Here is a 20,924-nt window from a genome sequence, read left to right on the forward strand (position 1 = left end):
TGCGGTCCAAGCCCCAACCAGTACTAGAAGATGGAGCAGCTACGCAAGTGAGTACTTGAAACTAACAGCTGCTCGGCAGGGGTGCCAGGTGTCGGACCCAGACTGATGAGACTTGATGAGCTAACCTTAGGAAAGGTCAGCAATCAAAGTAGTGAACTACATTCTTAATTTGATTGTCTCATTGTCACATGTGATTGACACTGTTTTCTTCTCCAGGGCTCATGAAATCAGAAGCTTTTGACGTGCAAGTAAAAGATGAATCCAACCATACCTGTATACATGCCAGCATGAGCGTGAACTTCACCATAAAATATGAAACGGAGAGCGGCAACAATGTAAGTCTGTCACCTAATGTAATGTTATCAAGCCTGGCAAAGCTAGGTTCATAGAACATCCTTCAACATTGATATTGCAACACCAGGATAGAAATGTCAAGGAATTATGGAAATCCCTGGATGGATAGACATGTTAATGATATGGAAATGGTGAAATAAATGGAAACCAACTTCTCATAACATCTCGACTTATTCAGTATGGGGCATAAATGCTGTACGTAGATATCTTCGCACTTATGTGCTTTAGCATCTATGTGGCTCTCGCGTGTGTATAGCCATGAGAAGGCCTTCACGAGGGAACCAGGAGCTTTTATCTACTACTAGAGTTGGACTAATATGTTCGGAATCGGTTGCCGAATCTGAATTTGCTCTATTGCTACCCTATTTGTGCTGAATTTGTTTGATCAGTTCTGAACATATTCGGTCATTGCTACTCCTATTTACTACAATAACATTCGGCTGTGTTTGGCACATATTGCAAAAACAATATTCACCGCCAATCTTAATCAAAACCGAATTTTTAAGTTCACTTAACTTTATTTTCTACACAACAAGCAAGCCACAAATTGTTGTAAGCAGCCTGTGTGACCTAAACCAGTGACATGGTCTGCAGCGTCTCTGGACTTGACTCCCATAGAGCACATCTGGGATATCATTGGTTGACAATTGCAAAGGTAGCCGCCAGCATCGGATCTTGATGATTAGCCAAAGTGCATTCAGTGTGGCAGAACACTCCTCCGCTAAGTTGTAAGTGCTGGGTTTTCTCCTCGTGGCACTCGTACTCCATGCTGAGATGTGTTTAGAAAATGGTCTCCATTTTTTTTTCATTTGCGTATCATTAACCTGTCATATCTTTAGTTCATAACCTTCCCTACCAGTCCTTAATAAAGTTGAGGAAAGCCCCCATTAAAATGTTTCCATTTTCATTTCTTTCAGAAGAGTATAACCTTTGTCGCTCCGGATGATGTGACTACAAGTGGCAGTACGTGTGGCAGTAGTGAGGCAGCGGCCCTGCTGGTAGTTAACTTTATGAACAACCATTCATGGAGTGTGAACTTCACCAGGGATAGTACTGTGTACAGTATCGATGTGATAGTCTTCACCTACAATACTAATGACAGCACACTCTTTCCAGATGCCAAAAGAAAAGGTAACTGCTTTAGAAGCTATGATGAATGCATTCTACATCTCTTTTTAAAGGTGTAGTCCGGTTTAATCGCAAACGGCTTATTCATTGAATTATGGAATGTTTTATGACGTTGTAGTAAATTTTCTGTATCAGTTCTGTGCTGTCTTCAAAGTGTTTGAAGGCTCCCTTGAAATGACTGCAAGCAAGAGTTACTTCGGCTGAATAAATAATGTCCTGGTCATGTGATATAACAAGCTAAAGACCTGACATCACATGACCAGGAAAAGGTTCTTGCGACTGGAAAACTCTGGCAGCGCTGCATAGGCTTTTCATGATGCCATGGCTCCTACATTGAGTTATGTGAAGGAATAACATGGCAAACTGGTAAAGGCAGCTTGAGGTAAAAAATAACAGATCAGGAAGTATAAGATGTGCATGCAATTATATATTATAAATGATAGTTGTTTTTTTAATTTGTCTTTGTTTTTTTGCAAATGTAAGAGACCATAATTTCTATTATTGATGTATATACCTGCCTGTAAGTGGGTTTCCAAAAGTATCAGTGTTTTGTGATATTTATTTGTACGCAAAGGTAAACTTCAGCTTTATATGTGAAGATTATGGAAGAACGGTTTACTAGGATTCAACACTGACTTGGCGAAGGTGGAGATCTGCCTGCTCCATTTGTTTTTTTTGCTTTTTCCCCTCTTCCATTCGGCATATATGCCCACTATTGGTCTTGTGTAATATGCCTGTGCATGCTGCAAATTATACAAGGTGCTAACCTGTCACTGATCTGTCAGCTAAGCGTTTGGGGGGGGGGGAGAAATAGAGCGCCATGTGACTGGACGTCATTGGATGACCTTCACAAGCATATCGAGTGCACTTGCTTGGCGGAGGGGTTTGGGGAGGGAAATGGATTCGTGTCTCATCACACCACCGCATTAATGGTTCTTGTACAGTAACTTCACGCTTAGTTCTCATTCCATACGGCTCACACCAATTTTTGTTTTTTGATAAATTGAAATGGCATAAAATCCCCAGTGAGGCTGCAGTAGCAACTGTCAGGTCTAAACATTAGTAAGAGTTGCTCTTGCCTATATGCCGCTCTCCTTCTATCAAGCTACCGTTCTGTCCTCTAAGCCTGAACGTTGATGCCAGAAATGAGGTACAGTAACCCCAGAAGCAAATGGGGTCACCAGAAGCAGCGGACTCTTAACTCTCGTATTATTTTATACACTTTCCAGAGGCACTTTTAAATCACTGGCTGCGCGGTCCCCCTGACACTGGCGTGAAAATTTTGCAATTTCCAACTTTGAATTTTTATGCCCTTAAATCAGAGATGTCACACAAAATAATTAATAAGTAACATTTCCCACATGTCTACTTTACATCAGCACAATTTTGGAACCAAAATTTTTTTTTTTTTGTTAGGGAGTTATAAGGGTTAAAAGTTGACCAGCAATTTCTCATTACTCTGTCGCCTCATTGGGGGACACAGGACCATGGGTGTTATGCTGCTGTCCACTAGGAGGCGACACTATGCATAATCTGAAAAAGATTAACTGTGGCTCCTCCTGTGCAGTATACACCCCTGGACGGCATCAGCCTTCTCCAGTTTTTGCTTAGTGTCGCATAGGAGGCACACCTAAAAGATTTTTACTCCGTTTTTTCCGACGGGATTACAGATGAAGAAAAGAGGGTCTCCTGTGAGACTCCCGGCATGGCTCCTTCCTCGGCCCCCTATTATGGGGTGCCCAGTTGAAGTAGAGATGGCTATTCCCCAGTCCCTCGGGTGCTGGTTCGAAGTAGAGAACCCCCCCCCCCCCTCCTTCGCCAATTCCTTTTGGTTTCTGGGTTGAGGTCGAGGCGAGGATAAAGGCCCCTGAAGGTGACAACAGCACCCTCCCTCTGGGGGTATTAGGTTGAGACACCTCAGGTAGGGCCTGTACAGGCAGCATTCTACAGCTCCCAGCAATGGGCCAGCACACTGCGCCTGCATCCAGGGACCCCAGCCCAGCTGCGGGCTCCTGTTGGGGCCGGGGGGTGTGCAGGCAGGCATGGCACATACAGACACAGGGCTCCCTGCGTCCCTGTCTCTGCGGCAGCACCAGCTCTATACTGCCTCAGGGAGACCCCTACCGGGCTCCCCCTTCCGCTTATAGCCCCAACGCCATCCTGCCTTTAAATCCGGAGGGGTCCGGTTCAGATCCGACCCCCTCCCGGACTTTCGCGCCGGCCTGGAGCCCTTCTGGGCCTCAGGCATCTAATTTAGGCCCCGGCATCGGCCTAGCTGAAGCTGCCGCCTCCTCTCCGCCCCCCGGATGACAAATATGACACTCTACAGTGTCATAGAGGGGGCAGATCGAGACAGAAAGGGCATGTTTTTACACAGCCTTGCCGCCTTTTTCCAGCTCTCCGCCCCCTTCTCCTCCTTTCCGCTCTCTCAGCAGCCATTTTCGGCTGCAGATTAACCCTGCATCTCCCGGTCTGCAGGACCAGGACCAGGCAGCCAGTCTCCGGGGGGCACAGGACTGTGGATCTTCGGCGCTGGACCTAGGGGCACACTGGTGTGGGGTAAGATCACAGCTGGGTTTTTTACTCAGCTGTGAATCCATATTACCCTTAAGGCTCCCCTATAGGTTTCTCTACCCCTGTAAGGTCCTCTGCTGGCAGCACTTCTGCACTCTGTGCACTATGCCGGGCTCAAGGTCCAAGAGAACCAGGCAGAACTGCTATTATGCATTCTGCACAGCCTGCAGGACCGCTCTCCCCAGTAGTAGCACGTACCCGCATTGTCAGAACTGTATACAAACTAATGTGTCAGAGCCCCAAGAAGCCCCTGTCAATGCCTCGGTGTCTAATGCCACGCTGGAATGGGCTACTCAGATATCGCAACCTATGACGCAGTCTATAGATAACCTAACCTCCACATTGCTTCAGGCTCTGCAGGGTCATGCCCCGGCTATGACCGTTACCCAGCAAAGGGAGAGCTTGACTTAGGAACAAGATGACCCTGGCACATCCACGTCTAGGTCAGGACGCAAGCGGATCCATAGATCAAGTCCATCTGCGTCATCCCATAGCACACGGTCATCCCCCTCTAGGGAGAGACACCGTAGCTCCAGGTCATCTAGACCTTCCCATTCCAAGAACAGACAATGCAGATCTCCGCAATCCCCGACCAGAGAAGGCCTCCTCCCCAGCCCACTCAGCAGGGGACGCCTCAGTGATACACAGGATTCGGAAGGCATCTGTGACTCTGACTCAGACAGAGACACGGAGGGGTCCCTGATCCCAATCCCTCCTAGCAATACAGCGCTAGTTGAGGACATAATTTCATCCATCGGGTGCTGGACATTTCTGATCCGCCTTCCCACAGAAGGACACCAAGGAATGGACAGATCCACCTGAAGTGGACCCCCCAGTCTCTAGGCTAGCAGCACAGACCCTCCTTTCACTGCCAGATAGCTCAACCCTCAGGGACGCAGCAGACCGGCAGGTAGAACGCATGGCTCGTTCAATTTTAGAGGCAGCAGGGGCATCCCTGGCTCCTGCGTTCGCCTCAGTTTGGGCTGCCAAGGCCATTCTGGCCTGGGCAAAGAATTTACAAGCTCTCCAAGCATCCGCTCCTGAGCTGTCGGACCAAGCGGTTCAAATAGCAGTTGTAGCAGACTACATGCTCCATGCAGCTCTGGATTCAGCAAGGGGAGTAGCGGGGATAGCATCAAACGCCATCACGATTCGGTGTGTCCTCTGGCTGCGGGAATGGAAAGCGGACGCAGCCTCAAAGAAGTCCCTCACGCACCTCCCCTACCTCAGTGGGAGACTTTTCGGTGAACAGTTGGACACTATGATATCCAACGCCACCGGAGGTAAGAGTACTTCTCTTCCCCAACTGAAACCTAAACGCACTTACAAGAAGCGTAACCAAACCCGATTCCGATCCTTTCGGAATTCCTCCGGCTGGTCCGTCTCGCGTCTAGCACAAAATCGTAACCGTTCCCCATGCAGGGACAACTCACGATCGACGCAAAGGTCGGACAAGACCTGGCAGTCAAAAGCAGGCCAGCCTAAGCCCAGAGGAGGAAAATCTCAGACTTTCTCCTCATCATGACTCACGGACTCCGGAAGACACCACACCAGTAGGCGGCCGACTTTTGCTCTTTCATCAAGTCTGGCTGCCTATTACAGAAGACAGGTGGGTCAGGGAACTAGTGTCTTCCGGATACAAAATAGATTTAACCTCCAACCCACCGGACCGATTCTTCCTCTGTCCCCCCAAAACCGCCAGCCAAGGCTCGTGCCTACCACCAAGCGGTCTCCTCGCTTTTTCAAGCAGGAGTCATAGTACCGGTACACACGACCGACCGCTTCCGAGGGTTCTACTCCAATCTGTTCGTAGTTCCCAAGAAATGATGCAACGTACGGCCCATACTAGACCTAAAACAGCTCAACAAATATGTACGGGTCCGTCATTTCCGCATGGAGTCCCTTCGGTCCATCATTGTGTCCATGGAGAAGGGAGAATATCTCGCCTCCATAGACATACAAGACGCATACCTGCATATACCCATTGCACCTGCCCATCAGAGGTTTCTCAGGTTCGCAATAGGCCAGGACCACTACCAATTCGTGGCTCTCCCTTTCGGACTCGCCACGGCTCCCAGAGTGTTCACCAAGGTCATGGCAGCCACCATGGATGTCCTGCACTCCAGAGGCATAGTAGTCGTTCCATACCTGGACGGTCTACTCATCAAGGCTCCCACCTTCAAGGACTGCGAGCTCAGCGTCTCAATCACAACCGATACTCTCAGTCGCATGGGCTGGTTAATCAACCTACAAAAGTCATCACCAACCCCGAGTCAGTCCCTGACCTTCCTGGGAATGTTATTCAACACCTCCAGGGGTCTAGTGCTCCTTCCCAAGGACAAGGCACTGGCTCTCCGACTAGCAGTTCGCACCCTCCTCCGCAAACCCCCTCGATCTCTCCGGTGTGCCATGAGAGTCCTCGGCAAGATGGCAGCAGCAATAGAAGCTGTCCCATTTGTCCAGTTTCACCTCAGACCTCTCCAACTAGCCATTCTCAAGTCCTGGGACAGGAATCCCTTTTCTCTCGACTGAGTTCCAGCTAACGTCTTCAACCAGGAAGTCCCTGCACTGGTGGCTCAAGCCAACCTCGCTAGCAAAGGGGAAATCCTTTCTCACAGGTCAATGGAAGGTTCCGACCACCGACGCGAGCCTGACTGGTTGGGGTGCGGTGCACCTACACCACAGGGCACAGGGCAAGTGGTCCCCAGTGGAAGCGACCATGCCCATCAACATCCTGGAAATTCGTGCCATCCTTCTGGCATTGAGGGCCTTCCATCACTTACTGGCAGCCTCTCACATCAGAATACAGTCGGACAATGCCACGGCTGTGGCATATGTGAATCACCAAGGGGGGACCCGCAGTACCCAGGCGATGCGAGAAGTGTCACACATCCTCCGCTGAGCGGAGGACACGGGGTTGGTTCTTTCGGCGGTCCACATTCCGGGTGTGGACAACTGGGAAGCAGACTTCCTCAGCCGACAAGGAATAGACTCGGGAGAGTGGTCTCTCCATCCCGAAATTTTTCAACAGATCTCTCTCCGCTGGGGGACCCCGGATGTGGACCTAATGGCATCCCACTTCAATGCCAAGGTCTCCAACTTCATGGCCAGAACACACGATCCGCGGTCGCTCGGAGCAGACGCTCTGGTTCAGGACTGGACCCAGTTCCAGCTTCTGTATATTTTTCCACCTCTCCCCCTGATATCCAGAGTGGTGAGGAAGATCAAACAAGAGGGAGTTCCAACCATCCTAATTGCACCGGACTGGCCCAGACGCACATGGTACGCCGACATCGTACAACTCGCAGCAGACGCCCCCTGGCGTCTCCCTGACCACCACGATCTTCTATCACAAGGCCCGTTCTACCACCAGAACTCAGGGGCTCTCAATTTGACGGCGTGGCCCTTGAGACCTGGGTTCTAACCCAGGCAGGGCTCTCGACGGACGTCATTGGAACCATGATCAGAGCACGGAAACCAGCGTCTGCCAAGATTTATTACCGTACCTGGAAAGCTTTCTTTACCTGGTGCGAATCTCATGGCCAGATCCCACTCCCTTATTCCCTACCCAAAGTACTTGGTTTTCTCCAATCGGGTCTGGAGGCCAGGCTGTCATTGGGCTCGCTTAAGAGCCAGGTGTCAGCCCTCTCAGTGCTTTTTCAAAGGCGCATTGCTACCAAGCCGCAAGTAAGGACTTTTCTTCAGGGGGTTTCCCGATTGGTTCCCCCCTACAGACGACCACTAGAAACGTGGGACCTCAACCTGGTCCTGACAGCATTGCAGGAACCACCCTTCGAACCCCTTAAGGAGGTCTCGCTCCGCCTTCTTTCCCAGAAGGTGGTTTTCCTGGTGGCAATCACCTCGCTACGCAGGGTGTCTGAACTGACAGCACTCTCCTGCAGACGGCCCTTCCTGGCTTTTCACCAGGACAAGGTAGTTCTTCTTACGGTCCCATCCTTCCTTCCGAAGGTTGTGTCCGACTTCCACCTCAATGAGGAAATTTCACTACCATCCCTTTGTCCGGTTCCGGTTCATAGAGTGGAGAAGGCTCTGCATACGCTTGACCTTGTCAGGGCATTGCGTATATACGTGTCTAGGACTGCGTCCTTCTGGAGGTCTGATTTTCTCTTTTCCTCCTTCCGGAAGGCGGCCACAAGGGTCTGCCAGCTTCCAAAGCTACCCTTGCCAGGTGGATCAAATCCACCATACAAGAGGCCTACCGCCTTAAGAATTCTCTTCCAGCCGGTATTACGGCACACTCTACACGGGCGGTAGGGGCCTCCTGGGCCATTCGGCACCAGGCTTCGGTACAACAAGTGTGTAAGGCGGCCACTTGGACTAGCTTACACACATTTACTAAACACTACAGGGTTCATACCCAGTCCTCAGCGGACGCGAGCCTGGGTAGATGTGTCCTGCAGGCGGCGGTGCCCTAAGTATAGGGGCCTGTCTGCACAATATTCGTCCATTGCTTCCCACCCAGGGACTGTTTTAGGATGTCCCATGGTCCTGTGTCCCCCAATGAGGCGACAGAGTAAAGGAGATTTTTGTGTACTCACCGTAAAATCTCTTTCTCTTAGCCTCTAATTGGGGGACACAGCTCCCACCCTGTTGCCCTTTCCGGGCCGTTGTAACTGAGTTCTCATATTGTTTTCTTGAGCTCGTACATAGTTGCCTTCTTACAGGCATAATTATGTTATTCATGTTACGTTCCTCCTACTGCTTTTGCACAAAACTGTAGAAGGCTGATGCCGTCCAGGGGTGTATACTGCAGAGGAGGAGCCACAGTTAATCTTTTTCAGATTATGCATAGTGTCGCCTCCTAGTGGACAGCAGCATAACACCCATGGTCCTGTGTTCCCCAATTAGAGCCTAAGAGAAAGATTTTACGGTGAGTACACAAAAATCTCCTTTTTTACAACACCAATATTTTTTAAAGACCACATCACATTTGAAGTCATTTTGAGGGGTCTGTATGATAGAAAATAACCAAGTGTGACACCATTCTAAAAACTACACCCATCAAAGTGCTCAAAACCACATTCAAGAAGTTTACTAACCCTTAAGGTGATTTACAGGAATTTTTGGAATGCTTTAAAAAAAAAAAAAAAAAGAAAAAATTAACTTTTTTTTTTTTTCCACATAATTTACTTCAGCTCCAATTTGTTTTATTTTACTGAGGGTAACAGGAGAAAATGGACACCAAAAGTTGTTGTACAATTTGTCCTGAGTACGCTGATGCCCCATATTTGGGGGTAAACCACTGTTTGGGTGCATGGCAGAGCTCGGAAGGGAAGGAGCGCGGTTTGACTTTTCAATGCAAAATTGACTGGAATTGAGATGGGATGCCATGTTGCGTTTGGAGAGCCCCTGATGTGCCTAAACATTAAAACCCCCCACAAGTGACACCATTTTGGAAAGTAGACCCCCTAAGGAACTTATATAGATGTGTTTTGACAACTTTGAACCCCCAAGTGTTTCACTACAGTTTATAACGCAGAGCCGTGAAAATAAAAATTATTTTTTTTCACAAAAATTATTTTTTAGCCCCCAGTTTTGTATTTTCCCAAGGGTAACAAAAGAAATTCGACCCCAAAAGTTATCCAGTTTGTCCTGAGTACGCTGATACCCCATATGTGGGGGGGGACCACCGTTTGGGCGCATGGCAGAGCTCGGAAGGGAAGGAGCGCTATTTGGAATGCAGACTTGGATGGATTGGTCTGCAGGCATCACGTTGCATTTGCAGAGCCCCTGATGTACCCAAACAGTAGAAATCCCCCACAAGTGACCCCATATTGGAAACTAGACCCCCCCCCCAAGGAACTTATTTAGATGTGTTGTGAGATTTTTGAACCCCCAAGTGTTTCACTACAGTTCATAGCGCAGAATCTGAAAAATAAATTTTTTCCCACAAATTTTTTTTAGCCCCCCCAAATTATTTTCACAAGTGTAACAAGAGAAATTGGACTCCAATAGTTATTGTCCAATTTGTCCTGAGTATGCTGATACCCCATAGGTTGGGGTAAACCCCTGTTTTGGCGCTCGGAAGGGAAGGAGCACGGTTTTACTTTTTCAACGCAGAATTGGCTGGAATTGAGATCGGATGCCATGTCACGTTTCGAGAGCCCTTATGTGCTTAAACAGTGGAAACCCCCAATTCTAACTGAAACCCTATCCCAAACACACCCCTAATCCCAACCAAAACCCTAACCACACCCCTAACCCTGACACACCTCTAACCCTAATCCCAACCGTATTCTTCGGGTCAGTACGATTACAGCGATACCTAATTTCCTTTTTTTTTGTTTTGGCGCTTTAATACTATAACGACTATTTCATAGAATAATTATTTTTGCTTCACTTTATTCTGAGGACTATAACTTTTTTTTTTTTTTTTTTTTTTGCTGATGCTGTATGGCAGCTCGTTTTTTGCGGGACAAGATGACGTTTTCAGCGGTACCATTGTTATTTATATCCGTCTTTTTGATTGCGTGTTATTCCACTTTTTGTTCGGCGGTATAATAAAGCGTTGTTTTTTTTTCTCATGTGTTTTTTTTTTTTTTTACTGTTCACTGAAGGGGTTAACTAGTGGGACAGTTTTATAGGACAGGCCGTTATGGACGCGGCGATACTAAATGTGTACTTTTTTAGTTTTTTATTTAGATAAAGAAATGTATTTATGGGATATATATATATATATATATATATATATATATATATATATATATATATATATATATATATATATATATATATATATATATATATATATATATATATATATATATATTTTTTTTTTACACATTTAAATTTATATTTTTTTTTAACTTTGCCCCAGGGTGGACATCACTGTACAGTGACAGATCGCTGATCTGACACTTTGCAGAGCACTGTGTCAGATCAGCGATCTGACGTGCACTGCTGCAGGCTTACAGGCGCCTGCTCTGAGCAGGCACTTGGTAAGCCACCTCCCTGCAGGGCCCGGAAGTAGCCCCGTGGCCATTTTGGATCCGGGGCCTGCAGGGTGGAGATGCTCGGTACAAGGTGAGCACATCGCCTTGTACCGAGGGCCCCCTCCCTGCGCGATGCTTCCCTGTACCGCTGGAACACTTCGATCATGTTTGATCGCACGGTGCCGGGGGTTAATGTGCTGGGGGCGGTCCGTGACCGCTCCTGGCACATAGTGCTGGATGTCAGCTGTGATAGTCAGCTGACACCCAGCCGTGATCGGTCGCGCTCCCCCCGCGAAATAAGTCCCAGGTCACCTTGACGGGATAGTACGTCATATGGGATTAAGGGGTTAATCCATGTGTGCTTCTTTTTTTTTTTTGTGTTGAGCTCCTCACAGGATGTAATAGTGGTTGAAGAGCAGATAAAAAGGTTTTTCATTTCACCTGTTTCAAACTATTGGCACAAGCTTGTTTTAACTAATTATCAGATAGCAACTTGTACAGGGAGACGTGCACATCCTCAGTGAAGTGTTGTAAGTCCAGGTGGATGTTATCAGACACTTTCCACTGGGAAGTGTACTTCTCTCAGTACAAGTAGCTCTGTTAACACCCACTTGGACTTACGTTTTGGGCCATTACTTTGATTGCTAACATTTCTGCAGCAGAGGTGATATCACATGAGTCAAGTTCAGCATGGACATTTTGGTGAACAGTCCTCTGTGTATGGCTTGGGTCCCTATATCACATCGTCGGCTGCCGTTCCTTTACCCTATATAGTTTTGTATATGGCGCCCAAGTGTTGAGATGCCCTGGAGTGGGAGCATCAGGTGGACTGGCTTAGGCTACTTTCACGTTGGTACCGGTCCGTCGCAATGCGTCGGGCTGACGCACGTTGTGAAATTTGTGCACGACGTGGGCAGCGGATGCAGTTTTTCAACGCATCCGCTGCCCATTCTGAAGTCCGGGGAGGAGGGGGCGGTTTTTCGTCCGTGCATGTGCGGTGCCAAAACACGACGGAACCGTTGCACGATGGACGCGATGTGTTCCCATCCGATGTGTTCCCATCCGTCGTGATCCGTCAATACAAGTCTATGGGGAAAAAAAGTCATCCTGCGAGCACATTTGCAGGATCCGTTTTTTTCCCAAAACTACGGATTGCGACGGATGCCAAATGACAGAAGTGTGAAAGAGGCCTTAGTTGGCGATATAGCGACTCTGTGAGCGGTGGGATTCCGCAAAATGCAAGTGTTCCTGGCTATTATCTGCCTGGAAGTGATAAAAAAATTCACTGAAAACTGTTGGTGTTGTGTGTTTTTTTTTTTGTTTTTTTTTTTTTCTTTTCTTTGATCCTCAGGAAACACTCGCTCATGAGTTTGCTTTTTTTCCCCAGGGCTTTTAACTACAGCCACGTCTGTTAATGATCCAATACCAATTAATGCCACCTACACGTGTGTCCAACATAAAGACATAATCACAGAAAATGTAATACAAGACTACTGGAATGTTTCCCTTTTAGCTTATGCCCAGGATGTGACGGTAATAAGGGGTAAGTGCATTGACTATTGGGGTACACTCTTGCTCGTGGTGCATTTATTTCAGTGGTGGGTTTTGTTGTGGGTTTTTTTTTGTTTGTTTGTTTTTTTTGCTTTTTATTGCCTGGGTTGCACCATTTTATGATAAACCCAGGACAGCACAAGACAGAGATTGGTTCTACATTACAATGAAAAAACAAGTGTGGATGGGCACCAAATGCCATGTAGCGTGTATCAGGGTATGCAATATGAAGAACAAACGCCCCCTGACTACAAACGTTTATGGAGTCCCCTTTACAAAAAATATTGTAATTTTTGTCTTGGTCATTGGATTTTCAATTCACATTAAAAATACAACGGCTTAATGCCAATAAGTAGAGTCATCCTGTATCCACACTCAGGATAGGGAGGACCAGAAGAGACAGGTGGGGCATAAAGGACCCCACGGCTTCTTCTCTAGGGTCCGGTGGGTGCTGCGGGCTAAGTCCCGCCTCCTGCATGCAGGGCTGTGATTGGCAGGGTCTGGTCACAGCACAGACAGGAAATCTCTGCTGAGAAGCGACTGCAGCTGGAGATCACATCACCACGTGTGGAAGCTCAGGAGCAGTACCGTGAATGATTGTCTTCATTTCTCATATGCATTGCATTACTTTTATAACTGTATTCTAGGCACACATTGTTTTTCCTGACGCACTGCAGCATTTCAGAGTGATGTACATGTGTGTACTGAGGGATCAGATGGCACATAGATACCCTCTGAAACCACATCGTGCCACCATTGCACATTACGTTGGGTGTAGTTTTGGTCACGTGCATTGTGTGTAAGGGTAGGCCAGGGTGGTAGTCGTGCCTGAGGGAAGTCTCTTGCACACCCTGACGTCCCTCACATAGACTCCATGACTGTCAGCGTGCCTGCAGCGCCTTTTCTCTCGGGACTTCCTATATAGATCTGCACGTTTTCCTCAGCCGAAGCAGAATCGGTCACAGTCCCGTTGAACGCTTGAACAATGAACTTTACTAGAAACAGGCACGTAATGGTTCTTTTCATCACTGACAGCAGGCTTTACAATACAGTTTCTTCTCTGTCCCTGTCTCCCCTTTCCTTGTCAGCATTTATATCTGGCTTCGCATTACACAGCTTCTCCTCTTTCTGTCTTTCCTTCATCTTTACTAAGCTCGCTTCCGCAACGGACCGTGCCTACCAGTCCTCTGTGCCCAGTCTTACTTTAGTAGGGATTCCTCTAAACCATTTTTCCCTGGTCCCGAGTACATCCATCCACGTAGCAAGCCGCCACATTGAGTGACCGGTCTGTACTGCTTAGTTCTTTTCTAGCACTTACAGCCACAGTCCCACTTATACTGCACTGCCAGAGACCCTTTCAATGCCTTCCTTCTATCATAGCCTTCCTCACCCTGATGCTGCCTGACTGGACCTTGGGCTGCTGCAGAGCTGATTGCCCTGACAGGGCGCTCCCGCTCAACTGATCCAAATATCAGCTGCTCTGAACCCTGTCACTTGCTCCTCCCACATTAACCATCTACTTGCTGAAACTCTAACCCCACCTAGTGGACAAACTAGGGAACTACGCTTTCGCTATCTACATAACAGTACATTTACATGCCAGGGAAATGCACAACATGGACACTTACAAAGACATTACAAGTAACATTTACACTCACCGGCCACTTTATTAGGTACACCATGCTAGTAACGGTTTGGACCCCCTTTTGCCTTCAGAACTGCCTCAATTCTTCGTGGCATAGATTTAACAAGGTGCTGGAAGCATTCCTCAGAGATTTTGGTCCATATTGACATGATGGCATCACACAGTTGCCGCAGATTTGTCGGCTGCACATCCCAAAGATGCTCCATACAAGGCAGGATGGATCCATGCTTTCATGTTGTTTACGCCAAATTCTGACCCTACCATCCGAATGTCGCAGCAGAAATCGAGACTCATCAGACCAAGCAACGTTTTTCCAATCTTCTACTGTCCAATTTCGATGAGCTTGTACAAATTGTAGCCTCAGTTTCCTGTTCTTAGCTGAAAGGAGTGGTACCCGGTGTGGTCTTCTGCTGCTGTAGCCCATCTGCCTCAAAGTTCGACGCACTGTGCGTTCAGAGATGCTCTTAGGCCTACCTTGGTTGTAACGGGTGGCGATTTGAGTCACTGTTGCCTTTCTATCAGCTCGAACCAGTCTGCCCATTCTCCTCTGACCTCTGGCATCAACAAGGCATTTCCGCCCACAGAACTGCCGCTCACTGGATTTTTTTTCTTTTTCGGACCATTCTCTGTAAACCCTAGAGATGGTTGTGCGTGAAAATCCCAGTAGATCAGCAGTTTCTGAAATACTCAGACCAGCCCTTCTGGCACCAACAACCATGCCACGTTCAAAGGCACTCAAATCACCTTTCTTCCCCATACTGATGCTCGGTTTGAACTGCAGGAGATTGTCTTGACCATGTCTACATGCCTAAATGCACTGAGTTGCCGCCATGTGATTGGCTGATTAGAAATTAAGTGTTAACAAGAAGTTGGACAGGTGTACCTAATAAAGTGGCCAGTGAGTGTACATACAGCTCCTTGTGTCCCTTACATTTGGTATTGCCTTTAAAACCACAAATGTAAGAAGTGAATAACAATGATTGGCACCTGTCGAGGTATTAGGCAGGGAATAAACACTCCGTTCTTGAAGATGTATTGGAAGCAATAAAAAATGTGCAAATAGACAGGTGGGTCAGAGAATCTCCATAAAACTGCTGCTGTGGTTGTGGCCAGTACACTGGTACTAGACTCCACAGCATTCAAGGCTCATTGATGCATATGGGAAGTCAAGTCTAACTCTTATCGTGCCACAGAAGCCATTATCTGCTGGGTATGGTGCGGGCAAAGTCCATGAGCCTGCGTCATACACCTGCTACTGACTTGATCATCTATCAGTTGTGTGGGACAAAATAAGGCTGATTGGAGGTCCTTAAAAGGATTTTCTCACCATTGCATATATCAGGGGTTGGCAATTCATTTCCCCGAGAGGCCACATGAGACCATGACTGTTGTGGAGGGCCGAACAAATAGGCTGAAATGAATTGAGCTCAATATTAACGTAAATATTAATATAATAATCATCACTCAGTATTGAGCAGAGTGAAGTATACCGATATTACCCTATATACCGATTGAATCCGAATACAGCCTCTTCTATATATTGCATGAGACCCACACGGCCTCCCCACGTCCAGCGCATGCATGAGGCCTGCACGGCCTCCCCACGTCCAGCGCATGCATGAGGCCTGCACGGCCTCCCCACGTCCAGCGCATGCATGAGGCCTGCACGGCCTCCCCACGTCCAGCGCATGCATGAGGCCTGCACGGCCTCCCCACGTCCAGCGCATGCATGAGGCCTGCACGGCCTCCCCACGTCCAGCGCATGCATGAGGCCTGCACGGCCTCCCCACGTCCAGCGCATGCATGAGGCCTGCACGGCCTCCCCACGTCCAGCGCATGCATGAGGCCTGCACGGCCTCCCCACGTCCAGCGCATGCATGAGGCCTGCACGGCCTCCCCACGTCCAGCGCATGCATGAGGCCTGCACGGCCTCCCCACGTCCAGCGCATGCATGAGGCCTGCACGGCCTCCCCACGTCCAGTACAACATATACATAAATAACTTTAAAAAAAAATTTGCCTCAGTCCCGTTTCCCGGCACTCTGCTTCTGCTCCTGTCTGTGTCTCTGGCATGCTGACTCTCTGCAGTACACAGCTGACAAGATGAAATTGCGTCAGTTGTTAAACACGCTGATTGGTGGAAGAAGTGGCCGGAGACCCCTCCTCCACCCATGCAGTCTACATGGATATAGACGGCGAGCACGGTGCGGACCGTGGGCCACTGTTTTCAGCCCCTCTGCTGTTGCGAGCCGCACTTTGCCCAGGTCTAGCATAGATGATGAAAAGACCAATGTTTGCTATGTACCTGCTGTGAAGAAAGGACATCTATTACAGTGCCACCTCGTGTCTGTCGTGTATACCACAGTACACACAGCGCCCTACAGCCAGGTGTCTGTTTAGTGATTGTATACTGTAGAGCAACCAATAGAAGAAAAGCAGCCTGTACTGTGACCATATAGCTGATACCCCCCGTCTTACCTAGCAGGCAGGACGAGTATTGTCAGCCCCCAGCAGCACAGATTAGGCGGGGACCACCAGAGAGGACTTTTATTTATAGCTATATATAGATAGCACAGCATGTGAGGTCTTCTGGACTCTACACCCCTATGGATACACAATACATATTGAGCTGGTGTAGATTTAATGTCTTGCCCTCAAATAAGTCTTCCTCTTCTCCCTTTATTTTAGAGTTCCACTGCAGTGAGGACCTCCCAACGACCCACGCCCCAACTACTACAACCACTCCAAAACCAAGCCCCAAACCGGAGGACAAACCCAGCACTGGCAACTATTCTGTCTTCAGCGGCAACGAGACGTGTCTGTTGGCTACCATGGGTCTGCAGCTTAATGCCTCAGTGGTTGTTGGTGGACATGTAAGATTATTGTTCTTCAGTTGGATATGTATTCTGTCTGACTTAGGAGTTCTAGGCTACGTGCACACATTCAGGATTTCTTGCAGAAATTTCCTGTGCAAAACCGGACATTTTCTGCAAGAAATCCGCCTGCGGTTTTTTAGCTTTTTTTTTTTTTTGGAGCTTCCCAATGCATTAAATAGCGGGGGAAAACTCAAAAAATCCGCAAAATGAATGAACATGATGCGTTTTTTTTACCACAATGCTTTTTTTTTGCAGAAAAACGCATCATGTGCACAAAAATTGCGGAATGCATTCTAAATGATGGGATAAACAACCCAAACAACCAGATAACAGATCCAGAGGAACACCAAACAGGAGGTAAATTATAAAATGCCTTTATTTTATAAAGATGGCAACACCATTAATAAATGTGCGCACAATAGGATTAGGAGCCATTCAATATATATGCTCTGATACGTAAGGACGACCCAGTTCACATATGGTAATTACTACAGAAGTGCAATATAAGAAATGTGCAACAGTGCAAAGAACCTGGTAAAAAAACTTAGCCACATTGTTGTGTATCCTATAAGAATCAAAGTGCAAGTGCTAAATCAAGGTAAAAAACTATCACATAGCAGTTGAGGTAAAGTGCAAAGTGCCGAAAAAAGGGGGTATGTAAACAATATAATGTGCTGAGTATTACCTTCAAGGGTCGCCACGTTCTAAATAGCGCACCCCGACGTGCGTTTATTTAGGACGTGGCGACCCTTGAAGGTAATACTCAGCACATTATATTGTTTACATACCCCCTTTTTTCGGCACTTTGCACTTTACCTCAACTGCTATGTGATAGTTTTTTACCTTGATTTAGCACTGGCACTTTGATTCTTATAGGATACACAACAATGTGGCTAAGTTTTTTTTTTTTTACCAGGTTCTTTGCACTGTTGCACGTTTCTTATATTGCACTTCTGTAGTAATTACCATATGTGAACTGGGTCGTCCTTGCGTATCAGAGCACATATATTGAATGGCTCCTAGTCCTATAGTGCGCACATATTTATTAATGGTGTTGCCATCTTTATAAAATAAAGGCATTTTATAATTTACCTCCTGTTTGGTGTTCCTCTGGATCTGTTATCTGGCTGTTTGGGTTGTTTCTCCTTGCTTGGGTAATACGTACCTACTTTTCACAGATACTATGGTTTTATAGTTTCATTATATATATATATATATATATATATATATATATATATATATATATATATATATATATATATATATATATATATATATATATATATATATATATATATATATATATATATATATATATATATATATATATATATATATATATATTAATATAATTTTTTTTTAAATTATTTTATAATTTTAGGGTAATCTGCAGTGCATCTGTGATTTCTAATACTAAATGATGGGATGCATAATGTATGCGTTTTTATAGCGAAAAAACTGCAACGTGTGCACACAGCCTTATGCACTTTAAACTGCAGAATTAAATTAAAATTTCTGTGCCTACACTGCAGAAACCACTCCAGGCACATGTATAGTACTGACTTTCTTTTCCAAAAATGTTTGCACCCTATCTGCCACATGGGATTTTACTTAAGAAGTCATCAATGTTTAAGGACGAGCCGCCTTCAAGAAGAGAATTCCTCCAGTATGTGAAGCAGGGCCTGAGACTGGAAAAGGGGTTTTATCAGAAAAGAGGGAAAATTGAAATGTTCGATAAGCCGTGGTCTCCGTGGCTTGCCATGGGATAGGTTTGTTAGAGACCGGGTGAATCAAGACCCTGAATTGGTGAAAACATAACACATGGCCTATGGTCCTAACTGAGGGGATAGTCATCCTATAGATTTGAGTGTGGAGCTATTAAACAAGGTGGGCTGTCTTATTGGGGGGGGCAGGATAAGTTGGGATTGCGGGGTTCGTTTGGGGGGAAAACTTTGTACTGAAAACAAGAATGTAACATGTCAATTGTAATGTTGTTCTTAATAAAAATTTATTTAAGTTAAAAAAAAAAAAAAAAAAGTCATCAATGTCCCATGGTGACCCCCATGGCTGGGCATATTTTATTTTTTGTACTTTAGTTTTCCAACTCTACTTCCTAGAGCATTACTAGAACCGAATAAAAAAAGCTTGCTCTTTTTTTTTTTTTTTTTTTTTTAATACTGAAAGTAGAAGAAACTTTAGATACTCATCTTTACAATTCCACCATCGGATTTTTGGGGTTCAAGGCATTGTGCAGAAGAAATGACCTTGTTGCACAATTCTTTAGGTCTCCATAATTAAGGAAATGCCAAACCTGTATAGTGAGTGTCGGTTTTATATAGATCCTGGCACCCACTGTGTATGGTGCTCTATACACAACCATCTATGAGGATGAGGAAAATGTATCCTTAAAGACCAGTTTAAAGGGAACCTACCTGTCGGCTAATGCTGTTGAATCCGTGGGTGGCATGAATTAGATCCTGGCTGATTTATAGCCAGGTATTGTTTTCTCTGAAACACTGCAACATTGCAGAGAAGATTATAGTTTAAAGACTAGTGTAGTCTTAGTCTACCGTCAGCGGCCGGCTTCTTCCATCACCGCTGCGGCTGATGGACACCTGTCAATAGATGGGATAACCAGTCTGGGGCTGGACTAGTCTCTCTAGATCTTTAAAGAATCACTTTCTCTCTGAAATGTTGGCGCGTTTTGAGATAAAAAGTATACCTGGCTATAACTGCAGCCAGGCTCAGCTTCATTCCACACTTTGGGCAGCATTGATCTGCAGAGTAGGAAGTCATCTTTTACAGTGCGAGTATATGGAGCCTCGTTATGACGCAACTTCCAGCTCACATTTAAATCCCCAGTGTGGTCCAAAAAATCAGGGCGGTGCTGGAAACCAATGAAGACTGCAACAGAAATGATGTTAACGCACTTGCACTATATTACATTCACATCTAGACAGGTCTAGAGCATAAGTTGTGGGAATTCTTCCTTGCTAAACATTCTGTCATCAGGGTACGGATGCAAGGAGGGGTGTGAGTGGTGACCACTGATTACTGAGAATGGTAGATCCTGTATAATCTACTCTATAGAGTTTCCGGTGATGATAATGAGACTGCTGCAAAGTCTCCTGTACAAAACAGGAAGCCTGAGTCTATTATATATGTATAATAGAATAAATTATCAAAAATCAATTGATAATACTAGATAGAAACAATGAGACATTCCCTATTAGCTCTTGGCCATTTTTTGTAGTAAATTTAACCCCCCCCCCCCCCCCCCCCCTTTAAAATTGCTATGTCATACAAATTTTTCTAAATAGACTTTATTATTAAGGAAGTAATGCCTCTAGCAAAAGGACAAACCTACTGTATCTGTAACCCCTAAGGAATAGACAAAATCTTAAGTTGCCCGTACACAAACAGTTGGAATATAGTAATGGATCTTATTAAGCAGCAGTTTAAAAGCAGCTTCTAAAGAGGGGTAAACTGAGCTTTGAAACAGCAGAGTAGTGTTTGGGAGAGAGAGAAAACATGGTAATGGAAGTTTGTGCATATCCTAAATCTCTCATGGGAAAGCAGTCTTCTCAGAATGATCAGATTTTGAATGACCATTTTATACTCTTAACTATTTAGCAGTGATATTCTGTAGGCTTACTTGTACTTAATTTCTGTCTTTCTAGAATGTTTGGAAGCTGTTTAATATTAACCCAAATGCTACCATCAGCTCAGGAAGATGTGGCAATGAAAGCGCTCTTTTGATGCTCAACGACACTGACACTATCTTGGAATTTTCCTTCTTCCTTGTAAGTCTTTCAGCAATTTGCGTGTGTATGTGTGTCTAAAG

At 46.1% G+C, this 20,924-nt stretch overlaps 1 protein-coding gene across 4 annotated transcripts in view; it reads left to right on the forward strand.

The window, feature by feature from the left end:
- LAMP2 (lysosomal associated membrane protein 2) overlaps nt 1-20,924 on the forward strand; it is a 61,961-nt gene that overhangs the window by 24,232 nt on the left and 16,805 nt on the right. For 3 of the 4 annotated variants that reach the window (XM_077285087.1, XM_077285090.1, XM_077285088.1), the window contains exons 2-6: nt 217-335; nt 1,272-1,485; nt 12,397-12,552; nt 16,893-17,077; nt 20,761-20,883. In XM_077285087.1, the coding sequence (XP_077141202.1) occupies nt 217-335; nt 1,272-1,485; nt 12,397-12,552; nt 16,893-17,077; nt 20,761-20,883 (797 nt within the window). The remainder of the gene's footprint in view (nt 1-216; nt 336-1,271; nt 1,486-12,396; nt 12,553-16,892; nt 17,078-20,760; nt 20,884-20,924) is intronic. The other variant, XM_077285091.1, reaches the window with a different exon arrangement.

Source organism: Ranitomeya variabilis, chromosome 2 (assembly GCF_051348905.1).
Source record: "Ranitomeya variabilis isolate aRanVar5 chromosome 2, aRanVar5.hap1, whole genome shotgun sequence".
Taxonomy (NCBI): Eukaryota; Metazoa; Chordata; class Amphibia; order Anura; family Dendrobatidae; genus Ranitomeya; species Ranitomeya variabilis.